The 26,486-nt window shown below is 35.1% G+C and overlaps 1 protein-coding gene across 1 annotated transcript; it reads right to left on the bottom strand.

Moving 5' to 3' along the window:
- Window positions 1-348: 348 nt before the first annotated feature.
- ACTR10 (actin related protein 10) lies at window positions 349-26,379 on the bottom strand. Its single transcript, XM_003408673.4, has 13 exons — window positions 26,217-26,379; window positions 23,970-24,042; window positions 22,851-22,933; window positions 21,230-21,338; window positions 18,728-18,835; window positions 16,850-16,917; window positions 16,503-16,582; window positions 10,503-10,538; window positions 7,439-7,518; window positions 7,287-7,360; window positions 4,041-4,122; window positions 2,140-2,341; window positions 349-776 (listed from the first exon to the last, which is right to left on the bottom strand). The coding sequence occupies exons 1-13, from the start codon at window positions 26,291-26,293 to the stop codon at window positions 595-597; spliced, it is 1,254 nt and encodes a 417-aa protein (XP_003408721.2). The 5' UTR covers window positions 26,294-26,379; the 3' UTR covers window positions 349-594.
- Between the last annotated feature and the right edge of the window lie 107 nt (window positions 26,380-26,486).

The following is a 26,486-nucleotide window of genomic DNA, read 5'->3' as shown; positions in this document are numbered from 1 at the left end:
TAAAGTTAAAAAGTGAACATTTCCACAATTTACTTAACAGACGTTTAACTATACTGTACTGCCAAACATTCTCAGTCCAAAGGGTAAAATATATTTCTATCCACATAAATTTTCCTGGAAAAGCAACATTATAATGACATGGACACAAAAATACCTGAAAGGATTTTTAAAAACAGACCAACGTTAATATTTGAAATAACTGGTAATGGTAACATTATTTATTTGTTAAATGAAATAACTGCTGAATATAATAAAATTAATGGAGTCTCTTAATACCCAGGACAGATTACATGAACCGCAGAGGGGCAATGCTATTATTCTTTTTGAAAAGTGGACTATGTAACAAACTTGAAAAATCAAACTACTATATTTTATTGACATAAATACAGCAAATCTCCTAAGTATCAGCTTCCATTTTACCACTACACAAGAGAAACCAAGTCAAAAGAATTATATATTAATGCAGAAGAAAATACAGAAATGCTTTCATTTACACCAAAGTTGCCTATAACAAAACATCCTACATACTTGGTATAGTTTGCTTATAATTGATTAAATATTTGAAATCAAGCAAAGTTGAATTTTAAACAAACTTTATTTCTCAGTGGAAAATGCTCTCTTCATCAGAGGCGGTTGAGCTTTCCCGACATCAAACATCATTTCCAAAGGTGGGTTATTGAGAGAACACCAATCTGGTAGACGACCTGTCTGATTATAATATTCTTTTGAGACTGAACGGCTCCCAAGTATGTCTTGTAGTGCTCCAAAAATAGCTCCTGTGTGGTAAAAATATTTTTACAGCTAGAATGAAAACCTTATATACATACATAACAACTTCATTATATGACAAGAGTGAAGTGGTAATATTCAGCAATGCATATTCACATTCTTCAAATTCCAGTGAAGTTATTCTAGATCCTATTTTTTAATTACAAAGTAACCCATAACTCCTGTGTTGAAAGTAACTTAAAGGGCCTTTATCAGACTATGATATGAATATAGTAAGTAATACTGTGTCTAAAAGTAGGTGAGGTAGAGTGCAGTGAAAGGCATTTTCAACTTTGAATAAACACAATAAGACCCTTAGTTTTCTTTGCCATAACTCTAAGATTACAATACTTTAATAAATAAAATGGCACTGTAAAACCCAGTAAGCATCATTATAACATCTATGCTGAAGGCCTTAAAAAGATCCAGAAGGCAATCTTTAAAAAATAATTTAGTAACTAAATCCATTTGTCCTTGACCAAAAATACATTTTGACTAACTTCTACGTACAACAAATAACACAACATTTCAAGTCTCAATTTTACTCTCTGAATATATGATCCTGATACCAATTAGCTATAACTGCATTACATATATATACATGAATATAAAATACATATTATTTATACACACACAGAGTAAAACCCGTAAAAGCCGAAACCTGTGTAAGGCGGAAACCTGTCAAAGAAGGAAAACTCAAATATTTTCCACTAAAAGGAACAATAGAAAAGTGGTAAGACTGCACCCTGTCAAAGGCAGAAAACTTGACAGACATGGAAAAACAAGGCAATCCCACTGAGTTCCAGCTCTCAGTAGTGTTACATGTTCCTCACATTAATGATATAAAGTAATGTGACTAGATTTTTAAAAAGCATCAGAACATATCAACTACACTCATTCATAACTGTTTTTTCCTTCAAAGTAGTCAACTTATTAAGCTACTTGCTTATTTTTGTGAAATTATCATTATTTAAAACATTCAATAAACTTAAGTCACATAATAAAATGCAACTATAGAGACCAATTTTCATACATAGCTCACAAATTAGCTTTGGGAGGAATTTAAAAAAATGTTTTGAGCAATGGAATAAATTCATAGGTTTCGCTATTCTGAAGGATGACTTTAACTGGATGAAGAAATTTACTTAAAAAAATCACTGTGTAAATGCCAAGAGAAACCTAGGCATATAATTTTAAAAATTACTATAATTTAAGGAAATACTAATGTTCAAAAAAATTATTTAATAATTCTATTAGTCTATTAAGTGAGCAATTTTGAACACTGAATCTTCTATTCTAACACATCCATTAGTAATGCCATTCAGCAACCATTTACTGTATAATCAGTATATTTTAATACTAAATGCTTACCTCCCAACCAGGCCACACAATTAGCCTTTGCAGGTGGGGTGTGAATTCGGAATGTCTTGGTGCCAAGCATTTTTTTATATTTTGGTTTTTCTACCAAATATCTTATTTCTGCAAGCAATCTGTGGAGAAATCCTGGCAACATAGATGTGCCACCTATGACTACCAAATTCTCTGATAGTTGCTTTCTGGTATCTATTGGGCACTGTTATTAAAAAGGAAGAAAAAAGAATTAATCTTTGATTTATAAATAATGCTTGAATATATTTAAGGAAATATACAGAAGTATGTATTATAGACTAATTAGGCAATCATTTGTATTACCAAAAGGGCCTCGCCAAGGTTTCCTTAACAAGTGAGATTTTCATGTAGCAAATGTAACCACCATGATAATGTCACCATATACTTACACAGAACTTTAAAGATTTTAAAGAATTTAAAAATCTAATAGTATAGAATTTTAAATGCCACAGGACATATGCTAATATGTGAGTATTTTCATTTTCAGGGTAGAACGACTGAGTTGGGCAAAGAGAATGAGAAGAAATAAATTACCTTTATTTTCTTTTTTAGTAAGGGAAGTATGTATAAACATGATTTTTCTGTGTTATCATCATAGTATTATAAATCCAGAGCCAGTTGTTGAGTTAGAAGATAACACTCTTAGAAAAAGTATGTTTCTACATCAGTTCTCTCTAAAAATTAGGAATGATGAGGTCCTTCACTGATGTTATTTATTTTTTTATAAAAGTCCCTGAGTGGAGCCCTAGAGGGAGACAATATATTCCAGGGAAGTGATATTTCACTTGGAGTTCTGTGACTCTGTAATCAAGAAACGAAAGGGACTCGTTACCATATGTTTTGTGGAATTTGGGGTCTCTGGGTGGTGCAGTTAAAGCACTTGGCTGATAACCGAAAGGTTGGAGGTTCAAGTCCACCTCGAGGCTCCTCTGAAGAAAGTCCTGGTAACCTACTTCTGAAAAATCAGCCACTGAAAACCTGTATGGAGCACGGTTCTACTCTGACATACATGGGGTCTCCGTGAGCTGGAAACCTGTATGGAGCACGGTTCTACCCTGACACACATGGGGTCTCCGTGAGCTGGAAACCTGTATGGAGCACGGTTCTACCCTGACACACATGGGGTCTCCGTGAGCTGGAAACCTGTATGGAGCACAGTTCTACTCTGACACACATGGGGTCTCCGTGAGCTGGAAACCTGTATGGAGCACGGTTCTACCCTGACACACATGGGGTCTCTGTGAGCTGGAAACCTGTATGGAGCACGGTTCTACCCTGACACACATGGGGTCTCCGTGAGCTGGAAACCTGTATGGAGCATGGTTCTACTCTGACACACATGGGGTCTCCGTGAGCTGGAAACCTGTATGGAGCACGGTTCTACTCTGACACACATGGGGTCTCCGTGAGTTGGAAACCTGTATGGAGCACGATTCTACCCTGACACACATGGGGTCTCCGTGAGCTGGAAACCTGTATGGAGCACGGTTCTACCCTGACACACATGGGGTCTCCATGAGCTGGAAACCTGTATGGAGCACGGTACTACTCTGACACACATGGGGTCTCCGTGAGTTGGAAACGACTTGGTGGCAACTGGTTTTCCGTGAAATTTAAGATTCTATACTATGCAAACCTGCATCTGATAGACCTACAAGCCACTATGTACAAAATAAAAATCTGGGTATCGCTGCTCTGAAGAAAAAAAAAAAAGGTTCATGGCACTCATTATCCCTAAAATGTCTTAGGTACCATGTTTCAGTAGCAAAGTAAAAGTTAAAAATGTAACTAATAGCTAAAGCAAAAATTGAGACAATAACATTTAAAATTTTTCTTTAAAGGACTATAGTCATAAATTAAAATTGTTTTACAAAGTAAAATACCTGCATAAGTGAATCCAATATTAAAGTGGCAACTGATTTCTCCTCATTATCTTGTTCAAAAAGAATTTCCACAACCGAATCTCTGAGGTTAAAAACATCAGTTAATATGATATGGAATATACCAAGAGTTCTAGTAACATAATATTTTACGTAACAGCACTATGTTCACGCAGAATAATTTTTAAAACACAAGGTGTTCGCGTGTGTAAAACAGGAAGAATAACAGTACCTGCCACACAAGGGCTGATGTGAGAATATAAGGAGTTAATAGAACAGTGCCTGGTCCCTAGGAGGCACTCCATAATGATTAGCTACTATTATTATGTATAGACTTACATATATTCTGTGTCCAATTATACCTCCTCAAACCTACTATCAGAGAAGAAGCATTCTATAAAAGTTGATGAGACTCCACAAACGTATCGGTTTGATACAAGAAATCAAAAAAAAAAAAAAAAAAAAATCCAGACATCATTTCTTTGTTTTTAAAAGTAATACATTGCAAAGATTACTAGTGGCCTATCAAATATACATTTCAACTTTCCTGTTCTTTCTCAAATTAAAAGAACACCACATTTGGGTAGCATGAGGAAGATCTTACAGTGATGGAAAAGTTCTGTATCTTGATTGTGGCGGTGATTACACAAATCTACACACGGTAAGATTACATACTTAACTATAACTCCAGTGTCGTTGAGTCGATTCCGACTCATAACAACCCTGTAGGACACAGTACACCCTTTATATCAATGGCAATTTCCTGATTTTGGTATTATACTATAAATATATAAAATGTAACTATTGGCAGAAACTGGCTGAAGGATACATGGGACCTCTCCCGTGAATCTATAATTATTTGAAAATAAAAAAAGAAAGAACCCCCATTTTTAAGCTGGACACATTGCTGACTAGTTAAAGCACTATATTTACCAGCCTCCTTTACAGCTAGATGCAGCCATATGACTATGTACCAGACAATGAGATGGGGGCAGAAGTGGCAGGTAGAACTTCTGGAAAGCCTATTTAAAAGGCTGAGGAAGGACTTTTCTCTTTCCCTTCCTTGGACTTCTTGCTTCAAATACAGACGTGATAGCTAGAACTCCAGCAGCCATCCTGGACCCCCCTGAGGATGACAGAGGAAGGACGGAAGAAGTTTGGGTTCCTAAAAGGAGCTGTCATACCATAACTGGCCTATCTACCTCTGAACTTCTTTTTAATGAGACAAATTTCTATCTTGTTGAAGCCACTATTTTCAGGTTTGCATGACTCATGGCCAAACCAAATTCTAACCAATGCAACACAAAACTAACTATATATATGCATATATACATATACACTACGAATCGACTTGATGGCACTGTTTTTTTTTTTATACATTATATTTTATAAAATTGGGATCACAGCATGTACACTATTTTATAGCATTTTTTACATCTTTTTTCAAAACATGTAAAATTCTGTTTATGAGACTCAGTGTACTTCCTAAATCTCTGCATTTTATCAGTAAAGTATATTAATAGGCCAGTAGTATGCTGAACACTCATGGCTAGCTATGTCTGCACACTTCTGTTTCCACCAGTTGAACTGACTGCTCACAGAGTCCGTTTTCTTTTTTCAAATCCTTTAATGCCAGCTGATTTGATATTGAAGTTATATATTTAATAATTATTACTTAACCAATGAAATACAGAAGGATAGAAAACAAGCTGTTCTTTCTATAAAAACTAAGTTGAATGCTCTGGAAAGACTAAATAATTTAAAAAATCTTTTTAGTATAGGTGAGACAACTTTAAAAGTCTTAGAAGAAAACATCTAAAAAGATTCTATACCAAGACTGATTCACGAATAACTAAGCTCTAAGTGTACTTAAAAACAAAACAAAAAAACTAGAAATCATAACCATGAGTTCCTGTTCTATTCAAGTATAATTCAGAACTCTATAAACAGACTTATCCTCAAAGAAAAGGTATGGGAAAAAGTTTGGCAAATAAATGTATGTTTATAAGTTTTAAGATAAAATAAAATGTTTTATATATGATTTTTCTTTAACTGTTCTTCACTTAAAATGACCCCCCTGCCCCCGCCAGCTTTTTTAAAATTTACCAACCACCTGTCCTAATGGTGTGTAATTAGATTTCATTGGAATGAGACCTTTCTGTAGGAAAAAAAAATCTTGGCAAACAATGGTAAATTAATTGGGTCTGGAATATGAGACATAGTGGCTTCCTTTATTCCCATGTATTTCCCTACCATTTACTAACTAAAAGCTCCAAATTAATTGAATTTCCTTCAACACTTATTTTACTCTCTTATTCTGGGTTCCACTAAACAATTAGGAAAAAATTTAGAATAGTAATTTAAATAACTACCAAGAGATATTACATTCTCACTTTTTTGTTCATCTAACATACCATCTTTAACTTTTGTATATTTATGTTCATCCTTTTAATATCTCAACAATCTCTATATTAACTGTCTCAAAATCTAATAGGACCTTCAAAACATTACATAATTCTTTTCTGTATATCTTCTGATCTTCTAATTCTGTAGATAAAACTTTTATAATACAAACTTTATAAAGCTAGTATAAACAAAAATTGTACTGTTACCAATAGATTTATATAGATCCTTCATTACAGCTTCTAGTGCATCATTAGACAGAATAATCAAACAATAAAAGGTGAATTACCAATGAATCCTAAAGACTGAGTACCTATAACAATACATTCTTTCTAACAAGAGGAAGTTTTACAGAGGGGGTTGGAAAACTATGGCCTGCTAGCCAAATCCAGACCACTGCCAGATTTTTGGAAATAAAATTTTATTAGAACACAGCCATACCCGTTCATTTATGTATTACCTATGCGTGATTCCTGTGCTACAACCGGAGAGTTGAGCAGTTGCAGCAGAGACCACATGGCTGGCAAAGCCTAAGATATTCACTATCCAGTCTTTCTCGGAAAACTTTTGCTGACCCTTGTATTAAAGTATCATAATTTCCATTCAGTTTCAAAGAATGGCTGGCTTCATTAAATTAGCTCTGAATCACCTTGATGAACAGGAAAGAATTTCTTTTTAAGTATTAAAAAATTGCATAATAAAATTAATCATGAATGATAAGGCTTAATGAAAAACACCATAATTGTTAAATCAGCAATACTGAAGTAAAGGCTTACACTAATATTTTTAAAGGGCTAAAAATTTATTTTAGTTCATTATTTTGCTCTTAAAAAGTTAAGGTCTAACCTGATTGATCCAAGGACATGTAAAATCTTCTCTCCATCTAACGGATAGTCAACATTTGGGGGTGGTGTGGGACGCTGAAATAAAAATATAGTAAGTGTAATCTACATATGTTATCAACTCACAAAAAGAATATACCTTTATTTTTAATTTACCTCAGTTTTCCCATCAATGTTAAATTTTGCTGCTTGTATATTTAGTCCACGCTTCAGATCACTTACAAAGCAAGTGCGAACTGAAAAGAAAGGCAGAAAAGGGGACTTTGTTACAGTTTGTGATTGAGTAGAGACAACCTACATCCCAGTTAAAACAACTGTATTTAAGAGAACATGCTAGCCATTCATTCCTTTGGATTTTATACTGTACCCAAGCGTCTTTATTTGCTTACGACTATTTATTCACAAATAAAGAGGGTGCCTTCTTTATTCACTGAGGAATCATAAGACATGGTTTATTATGCATACGTATCTTCTATAAAACCACATATTGAAAAACACCTTTGAGAAAACTATTGTTTGGTATCTCAGATAAATAAACTTTAGCACCATGAAAATATAGCCATTCTAATTGAACAGCATGGTTCTTTGACACAAATTTACTGATTTGTATCTATCTAGCTTTTTTTTTTTTAATCTTAGTTGGTCAGAACATAAATTTTGCTCTCAGTTGCAGTTGCAATAACACTCTGTAATTATTTTTTTGGCACAATTCTTTTCTCCTTCCTTGATACACCCCAACACTATCACTTTCCTTCTACTGTTGTTTTGTTTTTTTTTTTTTTAACTTTTAAACATTTATTCTTTTAAAGATTCTTTCTGTTGCAAAGAAGCTCCTTCAAATTATTTTAAATTATTTTTAGAAATAGAGTAATGTTTTAGAGATCAAATTTGTTGAATGCAAGAAATCTAATACTTCCAAAACATGTTAGTCATGTGTGTATATAAAAACTATCTTCCTTCACGAATACAAAATACATTTGTTGAGAGGGAGACTACAATATGCTGGACAGTGAGCTAGGTGCTAAAGCTACTTACATATTTTACATTTTATCCAAGTCCTCATAACTAAACAAGATAATACCTAGCACTCAAGATCTTGTATACTTCAAAGAGGTGGGTACCCTTCTTTAAAGCAACCAAAATAACTGAATTAAAAATCTAAGAACAGATAAGCAACATTTGAAAAATTTTAAACTGAAAAAAATTAGGTAATTAAGCTACCCAAGTAATATAATGAGTATGTGTGTGTGTGCGTATTAGATATCTGTTTTTTTAACATAAATGGGTTCATACTGCAAATATTATTCAGTAACTTGCTTCTTTCTTTACAATATATTATGGACAGCCTTCCAAATCAATACATTGAGATCCTTCTCCTTAAGAGCCTACATGGTATTCCACATTACAAAATTACCAAACTTCATTCAACATTCCTTTTAGATGGGATGCACTTTCAATTTTAATAACCATGCCAGACTGCTTTCTAGAAAGGTTTGCAATCCTTTCTAATAGTAATATATATTAATTTTCCCACAATCTAACCAATAGTGGAGACCTATCTTTCAAATTTTTGTTAGTCTGAAGTGTTTCCCTAATGGGAAAGTTCAATATCTTTTCATAAGTTAGAGACCATATGAAAAGATACATTCCAAATAGCTAACATATATTAACATAGTTATATCATGGGGGATGGGATTAGAAAAAAGGAAGGGAAACTATTAATTTTACTTGACATAATTTAGCTGTTGTAATAAACATGTACAAAATGACTAAAATTTAACACAAATTGAAAAAATTTTAGGTAATTATACCACATAAGTAAGCCATATAATGAAGAGCAAGATCGGGTTTGCAGCCATAATTCTAATCCTAACTACCTGTGTGACAATGAAAAATCATTTAATATTTCAGGGCACCAATTGTACTAGAGTATCTCCAGGTCCCATTTAGGTCTAAAATCCACTAATGTCTAATTCCCTATTAAATATTCTAGAATATTAATTTTTTTTAAATAATTTTTATTGTCCTTTAAGTGAAAGTTTACAAATCAAGTCAGTCTCTCACATATAAACTTATATACACCTTACTACATACTCCCATTTACTCTCCCCCAATCAGTCAGTCTGCTCCCTCCTTCCAGTCTCTCCTTTCATGACCATTTTGCCAGTTTCTAACCCCCTCTAGCCTCCCATCTCCCCTCCAGACAGGAGATACCAACATAGTTCTAGAATATTAATTTTACATGACACTCTAAAGTACTGGAGAACATTAAATTACATTTTATGTGCTTTTACTTTTAGTGAATCAAAATACCAGAAAACCCAATGTGAAAATTATTATAAAAAACATGCTAGTACAATAAAAAATAATACATCTTATTAAAGTGAATGTAATACACTTTGGGCCCTATTCTAGAATTTCCAAATAGAAAAATAACTGACATTATAAAAATGTATAAAGAAAAGCTAGAGTTTAAAAAAAAAAAACAAACCTATAGGGTCGCTATGAGTCAGAATCGACTCGACGGCACTGGGTTTGGTTTTTTGGTTTTTATACTGCATCAAACCGGTGGCTCTCAAGCAATTTAACTATTTCACACTGGGCAAAGTACTAGTCCCCTAGTAACGCAGTATACTTTCTATCTGTAGTTGAGCAGTTGCTTTAATAACACATCGTGGATAATGCCAAGACTTCCAATAGGTCTGAAGAAAAATCAAAATTTTTATTTACATTATCCCACAGTCTATGTATTAAATGGAGCCCTGCTGGCACAGTGGTTAGGAGCTCAGCTGCTAACCAAAAGGTCAGCAGTTGAAATCTACTAGCCGTTCCTTGGAAACCCTAAGGGGCAGTTCTGCTCTGTCCATAGGGTTTCCAAGGAGCAACTGGTGGATTAGAACTGCTCACCTTTTGGTTAGCAGCCAAACGCTTAACTGCTGCACCACCAGGACTCCACAAGATATTATACACGCAGACAAAATATTTATTATATATATATATATATATATATATATATATACACACAATATGCAAACATCTAATAATATATATTCTATGTGTACATTAATATCTACAATAATATATTCTGTATGTATGTGTATAATAATATATATTCTATGTTTCTTTAGGTAACATGTAAGAATATTTAGAAACATACACCTTCTAAACTAACACTTAACAGTGAAAAGGACAAAATTGGGAACTTAAGATAAAGATTTACCTTTAATGTCCTCTAGGACACCTTCTGGAATCGAACCTAAAAGAGAAATTTTATAAACAACCCTATTAAATTGTACTCACATTTCCATTTTTTGTTTTGACAAAGTTAAAAAAAAAAAAAAAAATTCTATAATTAAAAAAAAAAAAAGCCATATAGAAAAATTAAGTTTGCTTCTAGGGAAGAACTTTCATCATTCAAAGCCAAGCCAAAGTACAAAGTTGAAGCCAGATATGCACAAAGTGTTACAAGATGTCCTAGACTTGTAAAGTTTATAAAAACAAGATCTTTAAAATACAGTAGATTACTCTACAATTAGAAAAGAATTTACCAAGAAAATCTTTTATACTATGAAGAGGTATTCTGGTTATATTGTGGCAAATACTTAGAAGAACTGATTACACAGATTAAAAATGAATTATTTATATTTCTTGTAAAAAAGTGATATTCCAAACATATTCATCTGTCCTGTGATAACAAATGGCTGTCAGTAATATGCTAACTAATACATATTTTAAAAAAGGTACCACATGCAGATTTTTAATCTTTTTCTCCCAGGTAAAGGTAACACTTTAAAATGATGAGTAAAAAAGTACCTATTCAAAGAAACCTATGCAATGTAGAATGCCCTTGGAAGGAGGATGGTTAGATATGTTTTAGTTGTTATGTGATTTTTGTTGCCAAAAATCTCTAATTTCCAGAGTTAGATTCAGAAACAAATTTTTCTAACCTAAATTAAAAATCTTCTAAAGTAAGAATCTGTAACCTATTATTTAATAGGTAAAATACTTTGACTGATTTGTAAGAACACATTATTTACATTAGAGAAGACAGCATTTTATAGCTGGATCTACACATCTTGTCAGCTGTATCTTTAAAGTATGATGGCCACTGAAATTAAGTGTCAAAATAAATTGAACTTAAAAGCACAACTTCAAAATATTAATCCATGATTTTTAAAGAAACTATAAAGTTTATTTAATCATACTGTTTTTACCATTTTCTACCATTAATAAGTATGATTTTAGAATTATTTATCATTTTATCTAATTACCTTGTCTTTTCCAAATCCTTACTTTTTTTTGTCTAAGGTATTATCTATAAATAAGTACATATATTGAATGTACATGCTCAAAATTTTTTTTTCTTTTCTGGTGGGACCAGTATGCAATCAAAAATGTTTGGAGATTCCCATCCTTAAGCATTAATATTTATGTCATAAAAAGATTTAAACTTGGCTATAAATAGACGAGAGTAGTGTTAACTGGATTATAAGAGCCTATAATTTAAGAATAAAGCTAAAAACTCTAACATTCTACGACTGTTATGCTCTCTCTAGAAATATTCAAATAAATTCCAGTGGGTGTGAAAGAAATTTGGTAGTAAGAAAAATAGTTTTCTTTAGGCAACATGTAAAAGGCAGGCTTGAAAATAAAGGGTTTATTTTAGCTAGGAGTACATGTTTTTTTAGATGCTATTATAGGAAAGGGCACTTATCAACTAATTACAACCATTTAAACTTTGTACGGGAGGAACAGAAGTAAGAGACATTAACTCTGGCTCTGAAAAATCGTATTTAAATTTCAGCTCATTTAGGAGAATAAGAATCATAACGTTTTGATAGAAAGTTTATTTTAAATTGTCAATAAATCAATGCCTTTTTTTAAGTTGTGAGTTACTACAGTATATTCATTCTTTCTTGAACTATGTTCTGAACACTAACTGAAAGTGTCTCATTCAAAATTCACTTACGGGTACCCACGTACACCTAAGGCCTGCAACTCATCTTTGCTAAGGGCCTTGAAAAGAAATATTTTGGGTGTGTTTCCACTTCTAATCCTCCTAAAAGGGTGCTTTGGCAAACAGTTATATGATTTAATTCCACAATGAGTAGGACTGCAAGGTTAACTATCATAGACTCCAGATTTTGGAAAGTGTGTGTGGAAGAGGAGGATTAGAGTCAGAGTTTGAGAATACTGATGGAAAAAAGGTGTCTGAAAAGATTATATAGTTCAGAATTTTAAGGAAATGTTATAATAAGTTTTAAAGAAGGCATTTAATAAAGAGATCTTGGGATGCTCCACTGAGCTTATTATCTTTGGAGACCTTTTATAAATTAACTGTCATGATATACCAAAAGGGTAAGAAGGTTTTATCTAGGGCATAAAAATTATAATCTGATTTACAGAATGAAGAATGCAATTATCTTAACTACCAATAAAGAACAATAGGAAAACAACATGATAAGCAAGTCTAAATGTTCTAAAAATCTTTTTTCAACATTTATTCAGTGTCCAGGCATAAGCTAAGTGCTACAAGTCAAAAAATAAATAAGAGTGGGATCCTCAATGTCTATTTGGTTGGGGAAACAGTTAACAGGCAAATGAATATGTGTCATAGTATGTGCTATAATAAATGCTGCTGAGGGCTTAAAAGAAAAGGCAGCAATTTGTTCTGCTTAGGGAGGTAGGATGGCTTCACAATTGATGATATTCCAGCTGGGTCATGTAGAGGGATCAAAAACCCAACCAGGAAAAGAAAAATATCCCAGGTAAAGAAACAGAATAATGAAGGCAAAGGATTGTGGCAGGACTCATGGTGACTGGAAGACTGTAGGAAATTTACTATAGCTAAATTTTTTTTAAATAAGATACAAAGGGTAGAGTTTAGCAAGTTAAGAATAAGAGGTAGAAAAAAGTCAGATTGTGAAGGAACATGTACAGGTAGTCCCAAATTTATGTTGTAATCAAGTTATGACAAACTGTACTTAGAATCATCTTTTTTTTTTTTTTTTTTACATTTATCATTAGTAAAATGTATTACATACAACATCACAGCACATAATTTGCTGTTATCATTCCCGTGGCAACCCCCGAAGACAAATAAAAATCAAATTTATAAAGACACTGATAATAAAAGGTAATAATGAAAACTAAAAAAAAATGACGTATTTGACTTACATCAGAACCAACTTACAACAGAGCCATTGGGATAGAGCCCGTAAGTCGGGGACTACCTGTATACAGAAATAGACTGAAGTGTATCGAAGAGATAATTTGAATCTTAACTTGTAGGAGCTGACAAGAATTCTTAAGCAAAAGAGCAATGTAATCAGATTTGTTCTGTGCAAAATTATTCCTGGCAACAGACTGAATCAGAAAAGGAGCAAAAAATTAGCACACTCCTGTAATAATCCAACCAAATAATAGCAAAGGCCTAGGTTAAAACAACGTCTTTGTTTTCAGTTGTATAGGAGTGTGGAAGATAGAAAAGAGAAATAAAATTTGAAAGACATTTTTGAGGGAGAAATGAAAGGATTTGATAACTCCCCGTTTTCTAAAATAGGAGATTAGGACGGTGTCATCTTTAGCTAAGAATGCTTAGCTGAAATAAATTTGGGGGAAGAGATAATGTGTTCATTTTGGAAGTCTTAAGTCTGAGGTGTCTTGCATGGATGACGTGCTGTTGTTCACATCCAAAAATTAGTTGAGAATATTTCAGGTTCAGAAGAAAGGATTAGGCCCAGTGATACATTTGAGCATCAACAGCATAGAAATGTAGGTGAAGTAATGGAAGTTGATGAGATCACCTTTAAAAAGCCAGTAGAAAGAAAGAAGGGACAAAAAGATCTCTGGAAAATATGAGTAGAGAAACAAAGAGCAGATGGAGGAAAAGTGAGAAGTAATACTGGAGAAATAATAGAACAGAAAGGAAGAGAGTTCTCAAAGCAAAGGGAACATAGAATTTCAAGAAGTACATGGATGGAGGGAATACAGAGTCACTGTACCAAAAAGAATTGGTTGACGTTCAACCATTTCAGGAGGGAGCATATGATCAAAAACTGATGATACTGAAGGAAGAAGTTCAAGCTGCACTGAAGGCACTGGCAAAAAACAAGTCTCCGGGAATTGCTGGGATACCAATTGAGATGTTTCAACAAAGGGATGCATTGCTGGAGGTGCTCACTCATCTATGCCAAGCAATTTGGAAGATAGCTACCTGGCCAACTGGCTGGAAGAGATCCAAATTTGTGCCCATTCCAAAGAAAGGTGATTCAACAGAATGAGAAAATTATCAAACAATATCATTAATACCACATGCAAGTAAAATTTTGCTGAAGATGATCCAAAAACGGTTGTACTAGTACATCAACAGGGAACTGCCAGAACGTCAAGCCAGATTCGGAAGAAGTAGAACGAGGGATATTACTGCTATTGTCACATGAATCTTGGTGAAAGCAGAGAATACCAGAGAGATATTTACCTGGGTTTTACTAACTTTGCAAAGGCATTTGACCATGTTTTATGGATAACATTCCGAAGAATGGGAATTCTAGAACATTTAATTATGCTCATGGGAACCAGTATATAGATCAAGAGGCAATTGTTCGAACAGAACAAGGGGATACTGGGTGTTTTAAAATCAGGAAGGTGTGCATCAGGGTCGTATTCTTTCACCATACTTATTCAATCTGTATGCTGAGCAAATAATCCAAGAAGCTCGACTACAGGATTGGGAAAGACTCATTTACAACCTGCGATATGTAGATGACACAACCTTGCTTGCTGAAAGTGAAGAGGACTTGAAGCACTTATTAATGAAGATCAAAGACCACAGCCTTCAGTATGGATTGCACCTCAACATAAAGAAAACAAAAAGTCTCACAACTGGACCAATGAGCAACATCATGATAAACGGAGAAAAGACTGAAGTTGTCAAGGATTTTATTTTACTTGGATCCACATCAACAGCCACAGAAGCAGCAGTCAAGAAATCGAAAGACACACTGCACCGGGTAAATCTGCTACAAAGGGCCTCTTTAAAGTGTTGAAGAGCAAAGATGTCACCTTGAAGACTAACATGCACCTGATCCAAGCCATGGTGTTTTCAATCGCCTCATATGCATGCGAAAGCTGGAAAATGAATAAGGAAGAACGAAGAAGAATTGATGCCTTTGAATTGTGGTGTTGGTAAAGAATATTGAATATACCATGGACTGCCAGAAGAACGAGCGAATATGTCTTGGAAGAAATAAAGACAGAGTGCTCCTTGGAAGCCAGGATGACAAGACTTCATCTCACGTACTTTGGACATGTTATCACAAGGGATCAGTCCCTAGTGAAAGACATCATGCTTGGTAACGTAGAGGGTCAGTGAAAAAGAGGAAGACCTCAACAAGATGGACTGACACAGTGGCTGCAACAACGGGCTCAAAGATAGCAGATTGCGAGGATGGCACAGGACCAGGTAGTATTTCATTCTGTTGTACATAGGGCCGCTAGGAGTTGGAGCTGCCTCAATTGTACCTAACAACAACAACATGGTGATCCATAATGTCAAAAGTTCATGAAGGACGACTGAAACTGAACTACTGGATTTGTTGATTAAGAGCTCAATGGGCAACCTTACGACAGGAGCAGTATGTCAGACGTGTGTGGGGGGGGCGAGGGGGGGAAGAGAGTTGACTATGCACTGGGGTAAAGAATGAAATAAAGTTGAAGAAGAGTATAAACTACTTTCAACCTTTGGTGACCCATTATCTTCTGCTTTGAATTTTATGCTGATATCATGAGCTTTCATTAATGAAAGCATGCTGAATTACTGAGTGTGTCTGAAGTTTTGGTAGGTAGTATGGATTTTTTTTTTCTTGCCCCCTCCCACAGGCCTACCCTAGTGTTTAATGGCACATATGAACTACCACTAATTATACCCTAGAATCTCCACTGGGATCTATCGGTACATATACGTAACAAATAAAAAATTTCAAAATTTCTATTTTTCCTACCAAAAATTCACACACCTCATACAATACCCTGTAAAACAGTACTTTGAGGCACATGCCCATTTCTTCAGTTTCAAACAGTCATAAGGACACCTGCCTTGCAGCAGAATGTACTATCAGTGGTACAGGAGCTTCCCAATAAACCCCAGAGGCTGAAAAATTCATGGTCACTCTATGAACTGCCAGGCACAAAAGGGTTAAATAGCTTAAAATGATTTTACCCATCACTGAGGGAAGGCTCTGTTCTTTAGCAGTACTTGTGTCAACATTACATTGTTCCAACAGTTGAGTTTCCAACTCCCTGAAGATTAAAAAAAAAAAAAAAAATTACCAGAATGAAAATACTGCAACTGATAACATTATGCTTAGTTTTATACTTACTACATAATGGATTGAAACTTTAAATAAAAATTATTTCCCTTAAAATATGAATACACTCAATTCTAATGGAAAATAGGATAAAATTAAAAGTCCATATTACAAGCCCTCTATTGATCACAGTCAGAAAAAATTTGCAACTCTTTTTATGGCACAAGTGAAGAGAATGTGTTAATTCTAAGAAACTTACTTGTGAAGAGCTTTTCCTCCTAAGGGTAGTGCTCCCCAACAATTCAGTACTGGGATTCCTTCATATATCTATAGGGCAGTCAAGGCTATTATATTGTAGGAGATAAAATGGGGTTTCCTTGATATTTCCCTCACCTTCTTCAATATTGTTCTAAATCAGCTTTGGTGGCAAATTCTTATTTTTAAGAGTTACTGAAAAATCAAGAGTCTTTATGTTGTTCTCAAAGGAAAACAGGTTTAAGAAATATACACACACATATATTTCATTGGTTAAAGCTTGGATATCCAATAAAGTTGCCACTAGCCCCATAAGGCTATTGAGCACTTAAAATATGGTTAGTCTGAATTGAGATGTGCTGTAATAAACTACACAACAGCTTTAAAAGACTTAATACAAAAAATATTTTGTAAAATAACTCATTTTTTATATTGTATGTTGAAATGATCACTATTTTGAATATATTGCGTTATGTATAGTATTAAAATCAATTTCATCTCTTTTACTTTAAGTGTGGCTCTTAGAAACGTTAAAATTGCATACATGGACCATATTATATTTCTGCAGGATAGTGCTGAGTTAGAGGATAGGGGACAATGTTGATTTGTAACATTTGGGGTTTGCTACCTTGTCTTACATACTGTTTGGTTGGTGCTCTATAAAGTACACTATTTATGAGAAGGAAAGCAGTATACTCTAAAGTATCGGCTTTAGAGACAAACATGGGATCAAATCCTGATTACATTCTTATATGACCTTGCATTAACTATGTATTCCAACTTTTAGTTTTCTCATTTATTTAATGAGGAGAATAATGTTTATGCTGCATGGTTACTGTGAGAATTAAATAAAAAGTACTTTATATTTTAAAAGCAATACCCTTATTTAATTCCTTAGGTGCTAATGGTTCTTGATGTTCTTCCCCATGAATATTTTTTCTACTTAATGAAACATACATGTAGAATCTTAAAATTGCAAGAGACTTGCATTCATGTAGTTCAATCTCCTTTTCAATGAAGCAATGGTCACTATAACACTTCTAAGAGATAATTACCTATACACTGCTAAAATGCTTCTAATGATAAAGAATGTACCAGCTTATAGTTAGTAATTCCATTTTGGGACCGCATGAATTATTGGGAAATTCTTTTTTATGGTGACTGACATAAAAACAATAACTGAGCAAGATCAAAGTAACTGAGCAAGTTACTATATGCCAGATGCTGTGCTAAACACTTTACATATATTACCTCACTCAACCACACAATACTGCTATGAGGTGAGATTATTAAAACCCCCATTTTATAGATGAGGAAACGGATGCCCAAAGAGGTTAAGACAATGTCATGCAAATAGTAAGAGGCATAGCTGAGATCTGTACTTATGTGTGTATTTGATTCCAAAACCCGAGCTCATAAACCGATGCCATTCTGCCTCCATGATATCCTTTGGACATAGAGAGAAAATAATGTATTCACTTTTCCACAGTGAGGCCTTTAGCTATTTAAAGGCAGATTTCATGTTATCATTTAGTTTTAATTTTTCTTGATTAAGCTTTCTCTACTTACTCTTTGTATGATCTTTTCTTAGATTTTGACCATGCTTGTCAATTTCTTTGACACAACCTAATTTGCCGATGTTCCTCTTAAAAACTGAACATAATATTCATGAGATCTGATCCCAGAGCATATACTGAGATCAAATCATAATGATAATTTCTACAATATCTAAACTTACATCTCACAATCCTGTGAACTTTTTCCACATGGTAATTCATATTTGCAATATGGCAATCCAAAAATAATTTGCTGCAATAAAAACTACTTATAAATAGTGAAATTGTTTTAGGTTAAAATAGAATGAAAACTGCAAAAAGGATACAGGTAACACCAGGCTTTCCCTATATCCACAATCTAGGACCATGGCAGAGTTAATCCCAAGTGTCAGTAGAGCCATTAGATGACTTGGAGCAAGCAAGACAGATGGAACCTAGAAAACAGCAGCAACAAAAACAACGAAACCAGAATCAGTTGTCAATATTTGAAGGTGTTTCCCTTACGTTTCAAATGTTATATATTTGAAAATACTCACAGTAACATTTTATTTATTTATACTACAATGTCTATTCAACCATGCACTACATTAAAGAATAAGTTTATCAATTATTGGAATTTATGCAAATCAAAATATACTATAATAAATATAGTTTAAGTTCTCTAAGTTGTTTTATTCCTAAAAGATAATTACTAAGCAATTTTATTAATGCTTATTCTATCCCCTTTTGAGGGGAAAATAGAAAATAATAGAAAAGAGGTCCAGAAATAAAGATTCAGAGGAAGACGCTAGATAAAAAAAAAAAAAAGAGATTCCTTTACCATCAAGATGAAAATGCAGAAAAAGAATTCTTGACTGTTTTTATTCTCAAGGTCTGTAATATGAACAGTACTTTTATAACAGTGTAATATAAAAGTCAAATTAAACAGAAGAACAAAACTATAAAAATCCTTAGCTCTTCTATGACATTTTTCAGTGAGAATTTATCAGATCTGGTGACATCCCAAATATCAGGTAAATATTTAATCAAATAGCAAACAAAGTAATGGCTATATTTCCCTTATGTAAGTAGATATTGCTGGTTCTGGTCATTATACAAGAATAGGATACTGACACAATAACAACTAAAATTCTTTGTTGTTGTTGTGAAGTCAATTTCAATTCATAGTGACCCCATGTGTGCCGACTTGAACTGCTCCATAGGGTTTTTAAGGCTGTGACCTTTTGGAAACGGATCGCCAGGCCTATCTTCTGATGTATCTCTGGGTGAGTTCAAACCACCAACCTTTTGGCTCGTAACTGAATCTTATTTTGTTTTGTGTTCCTCACACTGCAAACAAATGTAATTTACAGAAATTCCTGAATGTGTGACATCAGTAAGTACAGGAGGATATGCAACCTGTTTTTCTGTACCTATTATTGTTATACCAAACTACAACTCAGAAATATTAAGTGCCTCTTACCTCATAAAGACATTTTTTTTTTTTTTTTGGTTAAATGGCCATCGGAATATTTTGAGTTCAGTAAAATGTATGAAAACACATTTATATATGCTTTTAAGTTCTTATATACTGCATACATTTTACACAATTTTCCTTGCAGAAAAATTCCTGAGACAGAGATTTTGAAAAATTTAAAAAAAGATTCTGACCTATTTTAACTAGAATAATTTTAAATCATATTCTTGGCCCTTATAAAAATCTTGACTCCTATAAAATGAAAGCTACAAGGAATCCTGGTAACCAAAAGGTCACTTTTCCACAGTGAACCCTTTAACTATTTAAAGACAGATTTCATGTTGTCATTTAGTTTTGATTTTAGTTTTCAGCAATACAAACTCACCAGCCACTCCTCCAAAGAAAAGACCTGGCAATCTGTTCCCATAAAGATTATAGCCTAGGAAACCCTACGGGGTAGTTCTATTTTGTCCTACAGAGTCGCTATGCATTGGAATTGACTTCACGGCACACAACAATAGTAACAATAACTAATACTACTAAAATCAAGAGGTAAGCCTCATTCCTGGCACTGCTCACTTACTCTAAAAGAATATTCCATTTTTTCTGATATAGAAATTTAAAGCTTAAAATGAAAGAATTAAAAAACTCAAAACAGTCACTGTAACTAAACAATGGAAGCTAGAAAGACCTGGAAGAAACCCATCATAAATTCTACAGCACAGAATATACTTCTTAATTTTGAAAAATGTCTCCAAATAGAAAAACCTACATTAAGTAAATAACAGAAACACCAATAAGAAATCTCTATCTAAATGTTAGAAGAAATGCCATACAAAGAAAGAAAATAAATTGCCAGTTTGAAGAGACTTCAGGTTACTTTGACATCTGGTTCCCCAAATACATTGTGTAGTATACATACAATAAATAAAATGAGTACCTCTAAGTTGCCATCGAGTCAATTCCGACTCATAGTGACCCTATAGGACAGGGTAGAACTGTGCCACTGGGTTTCCAAGGAGCGGCTAGTGGTTTTGGTTAGAACAAACAAATCTGTCATGGAAGAGGTATACTCTTTTGGTTAGCAGCCCTGGTGGCAAAGTGGTTAAGAGCTCAGGCTTCTAACCAAAAGGTTGGCATTTCGAATCTACCAGCTCCTCCTTGGAAACCCTATGGGGCAGTTCTATACCCTGTCTTATAGGGTCGCTATGAGTCAGAATCGACTCGATCGCACACAACAGCAACAACCTTTAAGTCTAAGCTTTGAGTGTCTATAAAGAGAGTGAGAAAGAAGACTCCCTAAAAACAAAGAATTTTATTGCTTCTCTTTTACTTCTGAAAAGCATTCTATTCATTTAATTTAAACAGTTACCTCAAAATACTTGAAAAGAACACGAGCAAGCGTCTCTCTGAAGTGGGAGGGACATAATACCGACTCGATAACCACAACTCGGCGGTCTCTGGGATTCACCAACAGATGCCTGAAAGTTTATAGTTTGGAAAAGTTACAAAATGCGTTTTGGTAAATAATGCAATTTGTTAAGAACAGGGAAAATGTACTACCTCAGCTTAAGATGTTTTATGACAAAAAGACACATTTATTTTATTACCCTCAAAAGATAGTAACATTTCTGAACTCTTACTATGTGCCACGCACTGTGCTAGGAACTTTACATCTATTAAGTCATTTATCTCAGAAAACTACAACTATTGCTTACTATGATTACTAACCTGAGCCATTAAAAAGCTGTTTTATTTTTTTAAGTTATAAAAGTATGCTCACAAAACTGCAAATATTATAGAAATTTATAACTTGGAAAGTACAAGTACCTTGTAATCCTAATACCCAGAAACTACCACTAATGTTGTTGTTAGGTGCCATCAAGTCAGTGCCGACTCATAGCGACCCCGTGTACAACACAACGAAACACTGCCCGGTCCTGTGCCATCCTCACAATCATTGTTATGCTGGAGCCCACTGTTGCAGCCACTGTGTCACTCCATCTCATTGAGGGTCTTCCTTTTTTTCCTGAACCTCTACTTTACCAAGCATGATGAACTTCTCCAGGGACTAGTCCCTCCTGATAACTCATCCAAAGTATGTGAGACGCAGTCTCGCCATCCTTGCTTCCAAGAAGCATTCTGGCTGTACTTCTTCTATGACAGATTTGTTTGTTCTTCTGGCAGTTCACGGTATATTCAATATTCTTTGCCAACACCATAATTCAAAGGGATTAATTCTTCTCCTTTCTTCCTTATTCACTGTCCAGCTTTCACATTCATATGAGGCAACTGAAAACACCATGGCTTGGGTCAGGCGCACCTTAGCTCTCCAAGTGACATCTTTTTAACACTTTAAAGAGATCTTTTGCAGTAGATTTGCCCAATGCAGTATGTCATTTGATTTCCTGACTGCTCCTTCCATGGGCATTGATTGTGGATCCAAGTAAAATGAAATCCTTTACATCTCCGTTTATCATGATGTTGCTTTTTGGTCCAGTTTTAAGGGTTTCTGTTTTATGTTGAGGTGTAATCCATACTGAAGGCTGTGGTATTGCTAATAGTAGTTTGTAAATGTTTTCATGTTTGTAGATGTGTGTGCGTGTATTTTAACAGAAATATTCACACCACAGATGTTGTTCTGCAACTTGTTTTTACTTAACGATATATATAAGATACTTTTCCGTATCAATACATATACAGAATTCTTTTTTTAATGGCCGCATGGTATTCTACTGTTAAGGATGTACAATAATTTAATTATCCAGTCCCTTTTATTAATGAACATTTGGTTTGTCTCCTTATCCTTGCCAGTTTTCTAATCTTCCAAATATATTTTTTAGACAGTTGAAAATAATCACATAAAAATCGTAATGGAAGTCAACTTAATATTTTTGCATCAGATATAATACAACGAAGTATCACTATGACTGGCATCAGGAAAATCTACCTAATCACAAGAGCTAAAAAAAGAAAACACAATTGCATCTTACCTGAAATACAGTATGTGGATGAATTCCTTCAGGTAGGAATATAATTCTTCTGTATTGATATTATACTGAACAACTTTAATAGGCTATAAAATTTAAAATGATTTATTAATTTTTATTAATAAAATAAATTAAAATATGCTTATTATTTTACTAATACATTTTCTGTTAATAAATTAAAGGTAATTTGCACTGACAATAAATGCAAAAATTAAATATAGACTAACGTTTTAAATTAGGGATCCTTAACAAATGGCATGTCCAAGATGATGGAATTATTTTGGTTTGTAGGAGTAAAGGTGTGTGTCCATAAGTAAGCAAAGTGCTGTGCTCATATGTGTTTTTCCTTCATCTGATTTTGGCTTGACTGATGGTAAAAATCAGCATTGATTAAAAAGCATCAATTCCCTAGAAAGATGTCCTCGAATACTCCAGACTTGTTCAGTCCCTGTTAAAAAACCACTCCTAAAATTATTTTGTATTTATTAAGCATAGTTTACAGTGACTAAAAGCCTATAGTTTAACTATAAGCCTATAATTTAACATAAACACTGTAAACTGTTCGAATCTACCAGGCGCTCCTTGAAAACTCTATGGGGCAGTTCTACTCTGTCCAACAGGGTCGCTATGAGTCAGAATAAACTTGATGGCAAGGGGTTTGGTTTGGTTTTATAGGCTTATAAAAGTATTTTACTAAGGTTAAAATTTTTCTCTCAATAATATATGTGATTCCATTTATATGAAATGTACAGAAAAAGCAACTCCATAGAAAGAGAAAGTAAATCAGTGGTTGGCTGGGGCTAGAAATAGGGATTAACTCTAAGTGGGCATTAGGAATTTCACCGGGGTGATAAAAATGTCTTAAGATTAGACTGTGGAGATGGTCTCCCAACTTGATAAATTTACCAAAAATCAATGACTTGTACACTTCAAACATGAATTTTATGGTATGCAAAATGAGACCTTAATGAAGTTGTTAAAAAGCAAAAACCAAGTTTTCTCTTGGAAATAGAAGTGTAAGTTATATATTCAGCACTGTTCTAATCAATCTTGTTTGAAGTCACATTTTAAAATATTTTACGATACAGCATTTATTTTGCTAATTTGTTTTTTAAAAAATACCTTAGGAATGCCAGCTCTTTTTATCACACTAGGAATTATACATCTTGGACCAGTTTCTCCAGCAAATCCACACCTGCAAAAAATTGGAAAATTAAAACATCCTATTTAAATATTCTTTCTAAATATTTGTTACAGAAGCAAGTCTTTCTGTATTTGTTTCAAAACAGAGGTCAGAGAAACATCTGGAAACATCGCTGATGTACACAAAGGGAAAAAAAAACAAGTAAGTTAATACCATCTACTCAACTCATAATTGAGGAGCCCTGGTGGCACAGTAATTAAGTGTTTGGCTGCTAGCCAAAAGGTTGGTAGTTCGAATCCACCAGTTGCTGCTTGGAAACTCTATGGGGCAGTTCTACTCTGTCCTAGAGGGTTGTTATGCATCAGAATCAACTTGACAGTAACTAGTATTCGTAATTATGCACTGAAGGAAAAAAAAGTTAAATTGCTTCAAATTAATGAAACTGAAACAAACCAGTGTATTATTTTAGGGTAGCATCTCTTTTCAGTATTTAATTTTACCTGAATTATAGCCAACACATTTTTATAACCCTGGATCTATACCAGATTACGCGACTTCATTTACATACTTTCTCCCCAGTGGTTTACGTTTTGACATATTCTTTTCTTTATATAGTATACCTGGTTCTTGCTGTTTTTAATTGTCATCAAGTTGATTCTGACTCATGGTGACCCCATGCTTGTCTGAGTAGAACTGGGCTCCACAACATTCTCAGTGGCTGATTTTTTTAAAACAGACTGCCATGCCTTTCTTCAGAGAATCCTTTGGGTGGACTCAAACTGCCAACCTTTGCAGGTGCGCCAGTTAATTGCACCAGTGCCCCTCACGATGCAACTCACTGGTCACTTTGATTCCTTTCTTTGACTTCACTTATTCATCTTACCACCTTCCTGCTGTCTTTCTCAATAATCATCTTCCTGCCTAATAGCATCCTGCTTTTCTCAATGTACAGTCAAAATAATTATCTTTAGGTGATAGCCTCAAAGTATTTGTTATATGCTATTAAAAAAAAAAAATAACAAGACCCTAGCACAGAATAAGAGAGTGTCATAAGCTAAGGACTGTGTTTAGTGTAATTCTGTGGCACCTGCTCTCCAATTTTTAAATAGGTTGTTTTGGCCAGCCTATTTAAAAATTGGATAGCCATTTAGTCAATAAATATTCAATAACATTTTATTCAATAAATAGCTATTAAATACCTACTATGCTTTTTTTTTTTTTTTTATGCTTTAGTGAAGTCCCTGGGTGGCACCAAAGGTGTGTGCTGGACCACCAACGTTTAACCCACTCAGTGTCACCAAGGAAGAAAAAGGCCTCATGATCTGCTGCCATAAAGATGACGGCCAAGAAAACCCTATGGAGCAGTTTTACTCTGTAGCACATGGGGTTGCCATGATTCAAAATCGACTGGATGACAACGATGATGTCAGCAGGTATTTTTCAAATTGTAATTCTGCCTGTCACTTTCCTCTCTTCTGAGCCCTGTACAAGGGCTCTCAACCTGGGGGTCCAAGGACCAGTGATGTCCTTGGACATCCCCCTGAAATTGTATGCAGATATTTTAAGTTATGTGAATTTGTTACTTCCATCCGGTCCTCAAAGGGATTTGTGACATCCAAATGATTGAGAACCACTACTAGAGCGTTTACAAGAGTTTAGGGGAGCTAACAAAAGATCTGCAGAGTCTCATCTATAGGGGTTCACCTCTTTGTTTATGTGTTTAGTCTTTCCTAATTTGACTGCGTGCTCTTGGAGAGAAACGGGCCTGTTCTGAACGTATTCGCATCAGCAGCACCAACAGAAGCTCTGTTCTGTGTTTAAAGATGGTGATCGTCCACAAGCAGTACAACTCGGCTGCTGGCTGCCTTAATCTGACGCGCCCAGAATAAGACAGGTTTTTTAGGCCATAGTTGTCATCCTCTGCACAGACGATCGCAAAGGGTCTGTTTGGTTTGGGGGGCCAGTCCCGGGCCGCAGCGAAGCAATTCTCCCGAAGCCTCCAAGGCCCCTCTGCGAGTCAAACCTAGCCCGCCCACCTGAATCTCGGCATTCACATCGCCCTGAGCGGAAATAATGGACTGTCATTGCGGAGGGTGGAAGGGGGAGTGGGGAGTGAGGTGGCCGGGAGCTGCCCTGCAAGTCTGCCACGGGGCCCCGGGCCGGGCCTGGGGCTCGGTCGCCCGCCCCTCCCTTAGGCCGACTGCAGACTGCGCCGCGTCACTCACTTGGTAAAGGCCTCTCCCAGGTCGATCACGACTGCCGTTTTCTCCCCGCCGCTCCCCAGGCCGTCGTACAGCGGCATGGCGGGAAGGAGGAAGGTGATGGAGACCAGCTGCAAGGCGCAGACCCGCGGGCCAACAGGCCGGGGCTCTCAGGGGGCGGGACCGGGGCTCCGGCGCGCGGGGGCGTTGGGGGCCTCACGCGGGCGCGGCGCGCCTGGCTGGGGTTGTCCCCGGCTCTGCCTCACTCCGAGTTGGACGCGAAGCCTCGCCGGC

This window comes from Loxodonta africana, chromosome 10, assembly GCF_030014295.1.
Source record: "Loxodonta africana isolate mLoxAfr1 chromosome 10, mLoxAfr1.hap2, whole genome shotgun sequence".
Taxonomy (NCBI): Eukaryota; Metazoa; Chordata; class Mammalia; order Proboscidea; family Elephantidae; genus Loxodonta; species Loxodonta africana.
This window is presented reverse-complemented; position numbering and strand designations above follow the sequence as displayed.